Source organism: Octopus sinensis, linkage group LG30, assembly GCF_006345805.1.
Source record: "Octopus sinensis linkage group LG30, ASM634580v1, whole genome shotgun sequence".
Lineage (NCBI taxonomy): Eukaryota > Metazoa > Mollusca > Cephalopoda > Octopoda > Octopodidae > Octopus > Octopus sinensis.
The window spans coordinates 11950579-11964335 of record NC_043026.1 but is presented as its reverse complement, the minus strand read 5'-3'; the positions used below and the strand labels follow the sequence as shown (position 1 = coordinate 11964335).

Here is a 13757-nt window from a genome sequence, read left to right as displayed (position 1 = left end):
ACTAAAGAGCCAGAGCCGGGTTGGTATCAAAAGGGTTAAGAATTGTTTCTCTATTATATATTTTAACCCTCTTGTTACCATACTTCTGTTGAGATGCTCTGTGTTTCTTTCAATTAATTTAAAATATAACAAAGAATTTAGTAAAATAACTTAGTTATCATTAAGCTAGTGTTAGCAACATAAATTGTGACTAAGGTTTGGGGGAAGATTTTGATACAAAACTTATGAAAACAAGACATTTGTACTCAGAGCCAGAGGTGGTTTCAACCAGGTTGGTATCGAAAGGGTTAAGAATTGTTTCTCTATTATATATTTTAACCCTCTTGTTACCATACTTCTGTTGAGATGCTCTGTGTTTCTTTCAATTAATTTAAAATATAACAAAGAATTTAGTAAAATAACTTCGTTATCATTCAGCTAGTATTAGGAACATTGTAACTAAGGTTTGGTGGAAGATTTTAATTCAAAACTTATGAAAACAAGACATTTGTACTCAGAGCCAGGGCCGGTTTCAGCCAGGTTGGTAATGAAAGGGTTAAGCAATACATTTTACAAATGACTCTGAATGCTGAAGTGTTAAATGCTAATTAACCTTGGACAAATTTCCTAAGAATTTTGCTTATCCACAAATTTCAACAAAGATCACAGTTGATGGAATTGTAGCAGTATTTATTGGGAAGGTTTATTTTTCCAGAAGACATGCCTAAAGAGATAAAAATATCATCATACCGTTGTGACATTTGTAACAAGTTGTTCTCTCTGAAAGGTAACCTAACAAAACACAAGCGTACTCATACAGGAGAGAAGCCATACCACTGTGATATCTGTGGTAAAGCATTCTCTCAAAGCAGTATATTAACTACTCACAAACGTATTCATACAGGGGAGAAACAGTATCGCTGTGATATCTGTGGTGTGTCATTCTCTCAAAGTAGTAGCTTAACTAGACATACACGCATTCATACAGGAGAGAAGCCGTATCACTGTGATATCTGTGGTAAATCATTCTCTGACAATGGTGACTTAACTAAACATAAACGTGTTCATACTGGAGAGAAGCTATATCACTGTGATACCTGCGGTAAATCATTCTCAGAGAGAAGTAAATTAACTACACACAAACGTGTTCATACAGGAGAAAAGCCATATCACTGTGATATCTGCGGTAAATCATTTTCCATAAATGATATCTTGACTAAACACAAACTTACTCATACAGGAGAAAAACCATTTCACTGTGATATCTGTGGTAAATCATTCTCTCGAAATAGTAACTTAACTATACATAAACGCATTCATTCAGGTGAGAAGCCCTATTATTGTGATATCTGTGGTAAATCATTCTCTTATGGAAGTAACTTAATTATACATAAACGTATTCATACTGGAGAGAAGCCATACCAGTGTGATATTTGTAGTAAATCATTCTCTCAAAGTATTAACTTAACTATACACAAACGTATTCATACAGGAGAGAAACCATATCACTGTTATATCTGTGATAAATCATTCTCTGAAAATGGTGTTTTAATTAAACACGTCCGTATTCATTCAGGAGAGAGACCATACCATTGTGATATCTGTGGTAAGTCTTTCTCTCAAAAAAGTACCTTAACTAGGCATGTGTGTATTCATACAGAAGTGTAACTATCAATTTCAACAATCATTCTTAACAAATGTCTTAAGACTATTTCCCCTGTGAAAGTTGTGGTTAATCTTATTTTTACTCATGTTTTTGACCAGATAGCAACTATTTAGTTGCCTCTTACCAGATGCAAGTATATCATCATCATCATCATTTAGCGTCCGCTTTCCATGCTAGCATGGGTTGGACGGTTCAACTGGGGTCTGTGAAACTGGAAGGCTTCGTCAGGCCCAGTCAGATCTGGCAGTGTTTCTACGGCTGGATGCCCTTCCTAACGCCAACCGCTCCGTGAGTGTAGTGGGTGCTTTTTACGTGCCACCCGCACAGGTGCCAGACAGAGCTGGCAAACGGCCACGAACGGATGGTGCTTTTACGTGTCACCGGCACGGGGCCAGGCGAGGCTGGCAATGGACACGAACGGATGGTGCTTTTACGTGCCACCGACATGGAGGCCAGACAGAGCTGGCAAACGGCCACGAACGGATGGTGCTTTACGTATCACCGGCACGTATATAATGTAGCTATTCTAAAGCTATATGCCAAAGTTTGTTCCATGTAAAATTGTGTTTGTATATCCATAGATGTACTGACACTGCAAAGATTTAACAGCTTAACAATCTTTCAACATTGTATTTTAATAGTGTCACATCATCATCATCGTTTAACATCCGCTTTCCATGCTAGCATGGGTTGGACGATTTTGACTGAGGGCTGCCTAACCAGATGGCTGCATCAGGCTCCAATCTTGATTTGGCAGAGTTTCTACAGCTGGATGCCCTTCCTAACGCCAACCACTCCGAGAGTGTCACAATAATATCTATATCTGTGTGGTAACTTAGCACTGTGATATTTTTCATAAAAGCATTCCTTCAGAATTGACATTATGTGCCATGTTCATCTCTAAGGGTGATAAGGTCCACTTAGTCATCTAAAGATGACTGATGGCTTGCGTGGTGACTTTGTCAACCTCACTCTCTCATCCATGACTAGTTTCAATCCAGTGACAAGACCTGGTCAAAACAGCTGGGGATGAGGACAGATGCAGTTGATGACTGGGTAACCAAACTGTCTGGCAGAGTTTCTACAGCTGGATGCCCTTCCTAACGCCAACAACTCCGAGAGTGTAGTGGGTGCTTTTACGTGCCACCAGCACAAGGGCCAGTCAGGCGGCACTGGCAACGATCACGCTCAAATGGTGCTTTTTATGTGCCACCAGCACAGGAGCCAGTCCAGCGGCACTGGCAACGACCACGCTCAAATGGTGCTTTTTATGTGCCACCTGCACAGGAGCCAGTCCAGCAGCACTGGCAACGATCACGCTCAAATGGTGCTTTTTATGTGCCACCTGCACAGGAGCCAGTCCAGCGGCACTGGCAACAACACAAAATGCAAGATGTGGGTTTGTGTTCGTGAGAGACTAACGGTTTAAAAAAATCGAAATATAGTGTGTGTACATTATTGGGGGAAAATACATGTTTACTTTATTTCATAGTTTATAATCCAAAAGTAAAATAAAAAAAATTGAAAATATTACTCTCTGTGTTGGTTTTGCATTATGGTCCTTTTCTCTTTCTCTCACACGCATACAAGATATTGGTGGTTGTTTTGAAAAAAATTATGGTGATCTGTTAATTTAACCCTTTAGCATTTAAACTGACCATATCCGGCCAAGGGTATTCTGCCTGTTTTATGGTCAAACTGACCAGATCTGGTCTCTCACACCAACCCTACAATATCGTTTTAAAAATTAACAGCTACCTCATCAAAATCTCATAGCTACAAGATTAATGCATGATTAGATCAAAACGAAGTGGATGAAAAAGGATTAATTTTGGCAGAATAATGCGAACCCTAAAGGGTTAAATCCTACAGAAGTGAAAAAGACAAAAAAATGAAGTTTATCTCCTGAGTAAATGCAAATGAATAAATAAATGCATAAATGAGAAATTTGTTTTATTTCATCATCATCATCATCATCATCATCGTTGGGTTGGACGGTTCGACCGGGCATCTGGGAAGCCAGAAGGCTGCGCCAGGCTCCAGTCTGATCTGGCAGTGTTTCTACAGCTGGATGCCCTTCCTAACGCCAACCACTCCGTGAGTGTAGTGGGTGCTTTTTACGTGCCACCTGCACAGGTGCCAGAGGAGGCTGGCAAACGGCCACGATCGGACGGTGCTTTTTACGTGCCACCTGCACAGGTGCTAGGGGAGGCTGGCAAACGGCCACGATCGGACGGTGCTTTTTACGTGCCACCTGCACAGGTGCCAGACGAGGCTGGCAAACGGCCACGATCGAACGGTGCTTTTTATGTGCCACCAGCACGGGGCCAGGCGAGACTGGCAACGGCAATTTTATTTTAAGGTAATTAATATAATGAAGTATATTTGCCACTTAAATGTGGCTAACCTTCAAGGGCGGATGCTACTGTAGCTTGTAGCCCCAGGAGGACACCTCCTCCAGCTGGCTATTGACACACTTTCCTACAGGTATCAGTGACTGCCAGATACCAGACAGAAGTTAGTCGTCTGGTATCTCGTGATACCAGGTGGCGACCTTGCAGACACGTTAGCACGCCGGGCGAAATGCTTAGCGGTATTTTGTCTGTCGTTATGTTCCGAGTTCAAATTCCGCCGAGGTCGACTTTGCCTTTCATCCTTTCGGGGTCGATAAATTAAGTACCAATTACGCACTGGGGTCGATGTAATCGACTTAATCCGTTTGTCTGTCCTTGTTTGTCCCCTCTGTGTTTAGCCCCTTGTGGGTAGTAAAGAAATAGGTATTTCGTCTGTCGTTATGTTCTGAGTTCAAATTCCGCCGAGGTCGACTTTGCCTTTCATCCTTTCTGGGTCGATAAATAAAGAACCAGTTACGCACTGGGGTCGATATAATCGACTTAATCTGTTTGTCTGTCCTTGTTTGTCCCCTCTGTGTTTAGCCCCTTGTGGGTAGTAAAGAAATAGGTATCAGCAATGAAAGTGTGGTAAGCAAGTTTCTTACCACACAGCCATGTCTGTGCCTATGTATGTATTTAAACATATATGTGTATGTGTTTGTGTCTTTCCCCAGCCACTGCTTGATAACTGGTGTTGGTGTGTTTATGTCCCTGTAAATAGTAATTCAGCAAAAAAAAAAGAAAAAAGATTGATAGAATAAGTACCAGCCTTCAAAAAATTAGTACTGGGGTCAATTTATTTGACTAAAAATTCTTCAAGGAGGTGCCCCAGCATGGCCACAGTCTAATGACTGAAACAAGTAAATGATGAAAAAAAGGACATACAAACAAACATACATACATACATATATGATGGCTGCCCCTTCGTTATTGAGTATGGCCATTGCACGAAGCTTAATCAATGTTGTTATCGTGCAATGCCTACTCTCTTTACTCTTTTACTTGTTTCAGTCATTTGACTGCGGCCATGCTGGAGCACCGCCTTTAGTCGAGCAAATCGACACCGGGACTTATTCTTTGTAAGCCCAGTACTTATTCTATCGGTCTCTTTTTCGAACCGCTAAGTAACGGGGACGTAAACACACCAGCATCGGTTGTCAAGCAATGCTAGGGGGACAAACACAAACACATACACACACGCATATATATATACATATATATACGACAGGCTTCTTTCAGTTTCCGTCTACTAAATCCACTCACAAGGCATTGGTCGGCCCGGGGCTATAGCAGAAGACACTTGCCCAAGGTGTCACGCAGTGGGACTGAACCCGGAACCATGTGAATGGTTAACAAGCTACTTACCACACAGCCACTCCTGTGCAAGAAGATTTTTTTTAAAGTGAGAAAAGGCTGTGCACTGAGTCAATCCCACTCACTAAGCAACAGCAGCCATAATCCGAAATGAAGAAAAAGTCAACATCATCGGTAACCACTGAGCCGCAGGTTTTATATCGGAGTTATCCCAATTACCTTCTCCTAGAAGGATGCCCTAACAAAGGCTAGGAGTCCTTCACTCCCAATGGTTTAACCGCGTGATCGGGTATTCAGTCCGATTATTTCTATGTCCCCACGCATGATACAGCCTTAAGACATTTATTGGATGGCTGTTGACTCTCAAGAGTTCCTCTGCCCTTTGACGGGTTTTGTTTTTCATCCCGCAGGGTGTCCAATAAACACCTTCCTCAGCAAGCAAGCTTGGTGGGGTTTCCGGTTTAGTCGCCGACGAACCAACCATGCAACAGGTTGTACTGGGTTACATGTTACCAGTACCACTCGAAAGTGACATACATACACACATGCATACATAAATGCATACATACACACATGCATGCATGCATGCATACATGCATGCATACATAAATGCATACATACATACATACATGCATGCATGCATGCATGCATACATACATACATACATACATACTGAGGCAAACAGAAAAAAGAGACCACAAAATGTTAGTATATGTATATTTATTAATATTTAGCAGAAGAGTGTTTATGTGTGTGTGTGTGTGTGTATATATATATATATATATATATATATATATATATATATATATATATATCTAGCTGCTATTTCTAATACTTTCGCTATGTGGTCTAGCAACTTGTTGCCAAGACCCTCATTGTTATAATTATATTAACTCTTACCGAATATGGTCCTTTTCCATACCGAAAAACTACTTGGTGAAATTTGTTGATTTTATTAAATTAATTATATTTCACCCTTTATCTATATTATATATATATATATATATATATATATATATATATATATATATATATTACAAATAAGAAAATGGAGAAGCACATTAGTTGGTCTATCAGCTTTATGATATTAGAACGTTGACTTGTTTATTTATCAAAACGACAACCACGTATACATATATATATAAGGTCACCTACTGCTCCATTATAAGGACACACTAAAGACGTGCAAGATAACGGAGATCTCTACGGCAATATTTGCAAATCCCTAATAGTTCTGTATTCCTCTCTCTGAAATGATACAGCACAACAATGAATTGAGAACATTGTGCAACAATGCTGTATCGGAACACTCATTCGTCGAAGCGATCGAGAGTGCAACCATACTTATTATACCAAGACATATAAGGCGGCGAGCTGGCAGAGACGTTAGCACGCCGGACGAAATGCGTAGTCGTATTTCGTCTGCCGTTACATTCTGAGTTCAAATTCCACCAAAGTCGACTTTGCTTTTCATCCTTTCGGGGTCAATAAATAAAGTACCAGTTACGCACTGGCGTCGATGTAATCGACTTAATACCTATGTCTGTCCTTGTTTGCTCCCTCTATGTTTAGCCCCTTGTGGGTAGTAAAGAAATATATAATACACACACACACATACATATATATATATATATATATATATATATATATATATATATATATATATATATATATATATATATATATATATATACCGGAGTAAACACATAAATGTGAAACAAGGTGGAAAAAAGAGTACTCAAATACCAGTGGTAGAGTAATATGCTTTATTTAAAGCAGCAGAAAATTCAACAAAACCTGTCCGACGAACGGGAACGTGAAACTCAGAGTAACAGGTTTTGTTGAATTTTCTGCTGCTTTAAATAAAGCATATATATATACATATATATATATATATATATATATACATATATACATATATATATATATATATATATATATATATATATATATATACATATATATATATATATATATATATACATATATACATATATATATATATATATATATTATATATATATATATGTATATATATATATATATATATATATATATATATATGTATATATATATATATATGTATATATATATATATATGTATATATATATATATATATATATATATATATATATACATACATTAAGAATAATTAAATTATCTAAGAGATCTCTTTTTCCTTTCCCGTCAGTTTTTCGCCTTACGTCATATCACCTGACTAAAAAACTGACCAATGAGCTCACAACAATTCACTTCCTTCGCCATATCTTCTATAGAGAAAGTAAGTCATTGAGACGAGCTCCGATTCACCAATTTCAGCCGTTTATTTACTGATAAAGGTTTACACAAGGTATTTCTTTATTCCATTCGGGTGTTTCCCCCGTTATTACTGTTTTGGTAACGTTGTTTGTTTGTTTTTCCCATCCGATCGTTCGTTTTTTCCCCATTCATCAACATGTTTCTATGGCAGAGGCGTGGGTGTGTAGCCGTGTCCCACCTTCACAGCCAAGGAAAAAGATCACCTAATCAGATGATGCCTGGCGAATTTCAGAATTCGTGTTTCTTACACTGGAAATTACGATTATCAAAGGACCTTTTTTATTTTCTCAAAATTTTCGATTATCTATATTTTCCGTCCCTTCCTTGATTCTGTGCTATTTTTCTCTTTCTCGCGAAGGTAGCGATAGGCATTTCCATAACTCCGTCGCTTCTTGTTATTTTGTTTATGTTATAAAATTCAGATAACATTTGGTGGTGGTGGAAGGCGGCGGTGAGCTGGCAGAAACGTTAGCACGCCGGGCGAAATGCTTAGCGGTAATTCGTCTGCCGTTACGTTCTGAGTTCAAATTCCGCCGAGGTCGACTTTGCCTTTCATCCTTTCGGGGTCGATAAATTAAGTACCAGTCACGCACTGGGGTCGATGTAATCGACTTAATCCGTTTGTCTGTCCTTGTTGTCCCCTCTGTGTTTAGCCCCTTGTGGGTAGTAAAGAAATAGGTATTTCGTCTGTCGCTACGTTCTGAGTTCAAATTCCGCCGAGGTCGACTTAGCCTTTCATCCTTTCGGAGTCGATAAATTAAGTACCAGTTACGCACTGGGGTCGATGTAATTGACTTAGTCCGTTTGTCTGTCCTCTCTGTGTTTAGCCCCTTGTGGGTAGTAAAGAAATAGGTGGTGGAACTCACCTGCTTTTGATCATAAATGCGCTCATTCCTGTTTGACCTGTGGTTAAACATCTATCCGCCGATGGAGTCCCTGCATAGCAAGTTCAAGTTGCTGTACAATCGATCAAGTCGAGTCTGCTAGAAATAACACTGAAATTGCTATCAATTAGATCTTTCGGCTTGACAGCTGGTTAATGACCCCATAAAGAAATAGATCTTTCATCTTGACAGCTGGTTAATGACCCCATAAAGTATCATGGCGAATACAGCTGGCCGAGATGTCTTCAGATAGATCTCTGGAGTAACGTTGTTTTACATGGTGTGTGACTCAGAGATCAGGTAGTCTTCAGGTCAAGCCGTAGGTCACAGCTCTGGTACTACAGATATGTGGTTAGAATGTCACAGGGAAGAATAAGCAAGACTGATTCTTCAAGCTAAGCCAACCGGCAAGAGACCTAGGGGTAGATCAAGAACAGGATCTTTTCACTTTGACCGGAAGATTTTTTTAATAATTTCTTTGTAACTAAACACTTTTAAACTTCATATACTGGTAGAATGTGTTACATAAAACATCTTTTTCTCTTGGCTTTCTTGAGAAAATTCTGTAGTTTGTAAGCTATTTCTTGCATTTCGGCAATTTCAACCAATCAATGACGTCTATTGAGGTACCCGGTGGCTCAATCCCACACTACCCTCCCAGAAATATCCGGTGGGGGAAATGAATGGATGGAAGTTTCAAAGTTGAGGACGAATTTGATAATTTAGAAGTGAATATACGACGCCAAAGTTAAGATCATAGCTGTTTATGCCTTGGATCATAAATTTCGTCAGTCAAGTCTCACCTGGGTCAAAATCAACGAAGACAATTTTTGAGAATGGAAAATATCATCTACTTTTGTGTAGTTTAATATACATTACAGTAGTCTCTCTCTGCATCATACTTAATGTAAATACATTGTTGAAGAGCAAGTTACTGTGGTGTTCGTTTAGAAATAGCTTCATTTATGGATATGCCGTGTTTAAAAACACTACATATCAGAGGGAGATGATCATCCCAACAGTGGCTAGCAAGAATTGCAGGTACATTTTGCTTTCATTGGGTCTTATCAATATCATGTACTAACAAATATATATATATATATATATATATTTCTTTATTGCCCACAAGGGGCTAAACATTGTATATATGTATATATATATATATACACATATATGCGAATATAAACAAGAAGGGTAGTAATATTATTTTCACTCTCGATAAATTCATCCCCTTTTTGTGTTCCCAGCACTCGGCATCTTAATTTAGGAGCCCTTAATTGTATATATACACATATATATATATGTGTATGTGTGTGTGTCTGTGTTTGTCCCCATAACATTGCTTGACAATCGATGCTGGTGTTTTTAGGTCCCCATCACTTAGCGGTTCGGCAAAAAGAGACCGATAGAATAAGTACTGGGCTTACAAAAAGAATAAGTCCTGGGGTCGATTTGCTCGACTAAAGGCGGTGCTCCAGCATGGCTGTAGTCAAATGACTACATCGGAACAGAGACCTGGGAGACACTTGCTGCCAACCGCTCATCCTGGCGCAGCGCAATCACCGTGGGAGCAGGGACAGCCGAGGAGGGACGGATTCGGTCAGCGGAGCAGAAACGTCAGATGCGTAAAGCCAGAGCCGCCTGCACCAGTAGCACGGCCCCTACCCACTTCTGCCCCACCTGTGGGAGGGGCTTCCTTGCCCGGATTGGCCTCACCAGCCACCTCCGGTCTCATGGCGCCAGTTCCATCAGATGATGTCAGTTGGTCATCTTCGAACCGAAGGACGAACATTAATTAAGTCAAATGACTGAAACAAGTAAAAGAAAGTGAAAGAAAGGTTGTATGATATAATTTAAACAACAAATTAAAATGTAAAGTCCAGTTGTTCGAGTCTTAAGTGTCACTCTTATACTCTTGAGTACATTGGACAGCAAGTTGATGCCACTGGTTTTTGCTGGCTGCAGTATTCTGTGCATCCAGCTATGTGATATTGCCCTGTCTCTGTGTTAGTTATGAATGTTCTATGCCAAGTGGTGTCTACTCTTCCACTCTTTCCCTTTTGAAAGCTGTTTTAGAAGGGGATTATTCTGGCAGCAAGAGTATCTGACCTGCTAGTTTTTATACTCCTCCTGTGATGATTTGCTCAATGGTCTTGTGTTGGCTCTCTACTGTGTACTTTACTTACTTGTTTTGGTCATTCGACTGTGGCCATGCTGAAGCACCGCCTTTAGTCGAGCAAATCGACCCCAGGACTTATTCTTTGTAAGCCTAGTACTTATTCTATCGGTCTCTTTTGCCAAACCGCTAAGTGACGGGGACATAAACACACCAGCATCGGTTGTCAAGCAATGCTAGGGGGACAAACACAGACACATACATATATATATACGATGGGCTTCTTTCAGTTTCCGTCTACCAAATCCACTCACAAGGCTTTGGTCGGCCTGAGGCTATAGTAGAAGACACTTGCCCAAGGTGCCATGCAGTGGGACTGAACCCGGAACCATGTGGTTGGTAAACAAGCAACTTACCACACAGCCACTCTCTGCCTATCTGTGTATATATATTTGTCATTTACAAGGCTAAGTACTATCAGCGTCTTTTGCCGAACCACTAAGTTACTGAGATGTGAACACACCAGCATCGGTTGTCAAGCGATGCTGGCGGGACAAACACAGACACACAAACACACACATATATATACATGTATATACGACGGGCTTCTTTCAGTTTCCGTCTACCAAATCCACTCACAAGGCTTTGGTCGGCCCGAGGCTATAGTAGAAGACACTTGCCCAAGGTGCCACACAGTGGGAATGAACCCAGAACCATGTAGTTGGTAAGCAAGCTACTTACCACACAGCTACTCCTGCAACTGAATATAAATATAAATTTTTTTGCTGTTGATTCTGCATTTTAAGTATTTTTAATATTTTATACTATTTGTTTTTGTTTTATTTCAGATTATCAGAAAACTTTGGCATGAAAGAATTCGCTACACAGATACATCATCAATAATTATCATCTTTTAAAAACTAAAAAAAAAAATGTTATACAGAGCTCTTGTGATCCTGTTTATACAAACGTCTATTGACTTATTGTGAAATATTTCTTCATTGCTGTGTGAAGTATCTGTATCAGATGATTTTGCATTTGATTTTCCAAAGAGTTTCCAGCATCTTCAAATATCAGTTAAGATCACAGTTAATGAAAATATAGCAGTGAAATTGTTTATAAAGTGTAAACTATAGAAACAAAAACCAGAAAAATAGCCTTATATTGGAGTGAGAAAAGAAAATTATTCAGAAAATGTGTGAATTTACAGGATTGATACCTCTTGAAAAGACGCAAAGCGAAGTAAGAAAATCTTCACACTACTGTGATATCTGTGAAAAATCGTTCTCCCAGAAGAGTAACCTTACCACTCACCTGCGTATTCACACAGGTGAGAGGCCATACCATTGTGATGTCTGTGGGAAATCTTTTTCTCAGAATGGTGTTTTAACTAAGCACAAACGCATTCATACAGGCGAGAGACCTTATCATTGCGACATATGTGATAAATCGTTTTCCGGAAGTAGTGACTTAACTAAACATAAGCATATCCATACAGGTGAGAAACCATATCAGTGTGATACGTGTGGTAAATCATTCTCTCTAAATCAACACTTAATCAAACACAAACACATTCATACAGAAGTGAAACCATATCAGTGCGATGTCTGTAGTAAATCATTCTCCCAGAGTGAGAAACTGGCTACTCACAAATGCATTCATACAGGGGAGAAGCCATATCACTGTGAGGTCTGTGATAAATCATTCTCCAAAGCTTGTAATTTGATTACACATAAACGTATACACACAGGTGAAAAGCCATATCACTGTGATATCTGTGATAAATCGTTCTCAGGAAGTAGTAACTTAACTAAACATAAGCGTACTCATACGGGAGAGAAACTGTATCACTGCGATGTATGTGACAAATTATTTTCGCAAAGCAATGACTTGAGTATACACAAACGTATTCATACAGGAGAGAAGCCATATCATTGTGATGTCTGTGGTAAGTCATTCACTGGAAGTAATAACTTAGCTAAGCACAAGCGTATTCATACGGGGGAGAAGCCATATCACTGTGATGTCTGTGGTAAAGCCTTCACTAGAAGTAGTGATCTGAATAAACATAAACGCATTCATACAGGAGAGAAGCCGTATCAGTGTGATATTTGTAGTAAACCATTCTCTAGAAGTAGTGACTTAACTAAACACAAATCTATCCATACAGGAGAGAAGCTATATCGCTGTGATGTCTGTGATAAATCATTTTTTGTAAACAGTGACTTGACCAAACATAAGCGTATTCACACAGGAGAGAAACTATATCGTTGTGATGTCTGTGGTAAATCGTTTTCTGGAAGTAGTGACTTGACTAGGCATAAACGTCTTCATACAGGGAAAAAGCCGTTTCAGTGTGATATCTGCAGTAAAGCATTCGCTCGAAGTGATGATTTGACTAAACACATACGTATCCATACAGGGGAGAAACCGTATCAGTGTGATATCTGTGGTAAGTCTTTCTCTCAGAAAAGTAACCTAACTACCCATGTAGTTAGTCATACAGGAGTGTAACCGCATCAGTGTCTGAGTTGATTACAACACAGTAACAAACGTTTTGACCCTTTGGCATTCAAACCAGCCATATCCAGCCTAAATATTCAACCTGTTTTATGGTCAAACCAGCCGGATGCAGTCTCTCATACCTACTCCACAGTGTCCTAAAAATAAGGAATCTCATCATGAAAATCTCAGAACTACAAGATAATGTACGATCAATTGAAAATAATGTGAATAAGTAGGTATTACATTTGACAGGATAATCTGAATGCTAAAGGGTTAAGCCCATTTTTTCTGCCGATGGAAGGGCAACTTTGTGGCCCTACCAATAACTCTAAATATATTCACTATGGTTCCCTTTCCAAGGTAGAATTTTGTGGCTGAAGTCATACCAATCCATTCAGTTTTCTTCACAGGGATATGGCATACCTATTTAAAATCTAGATACAGCATTCTTACCAAAGTTCTTTCTATGAAAGAATATATAAAACCGTAAACATTTACACACAGAAAAGTGGAGGTAACTGTTGACTTTCCCCAAACTATATTTTATATAACTACAACTATATCTGTATTGGTGAAGTAA

At 39.2% G+C, this 13757-nt stretch overlaps 1 protein-coding gene across 2 annotated transcripts in view; it reads left to right on the top strand.

Moving 5' to 3' along the window:
- The first annotated feature begins 1219 nt into the window (after positions 1 to 1219).
- Positions 1220 to 13757, top strand: part of LOC115226437 (zinc finger protein 93-like) — a 12722-nt gene continuing 184 nt past the window's right edge. Inside the window, exons 1-2 of one of the 2 annotated variants that reach the window (XM_036515424.1) lie at positions 1220 to 1354; positions 12050 to 13757. The exon at positions 12050 to 13757 is cut by the window's right edge and continues 184 nt beyond it. In XM_036515424.1, coding sequence (XP_036371317.1) covers positions 1349 to 1354; positions 12050 to 13186 — 1143 coding nt within the window. In that variant the 5' untranslated portion in view covers positions 1220 to 1348 and the 3' untranslated portion in view covers positions 13187 to 13757. Of the gene's footprint in view, positions 1355 to 7580; positions 7704 to 11520 lie in introns of those variants that run through there. The other variant, XM_029797433.2, reaches the window with a different exon arrangement.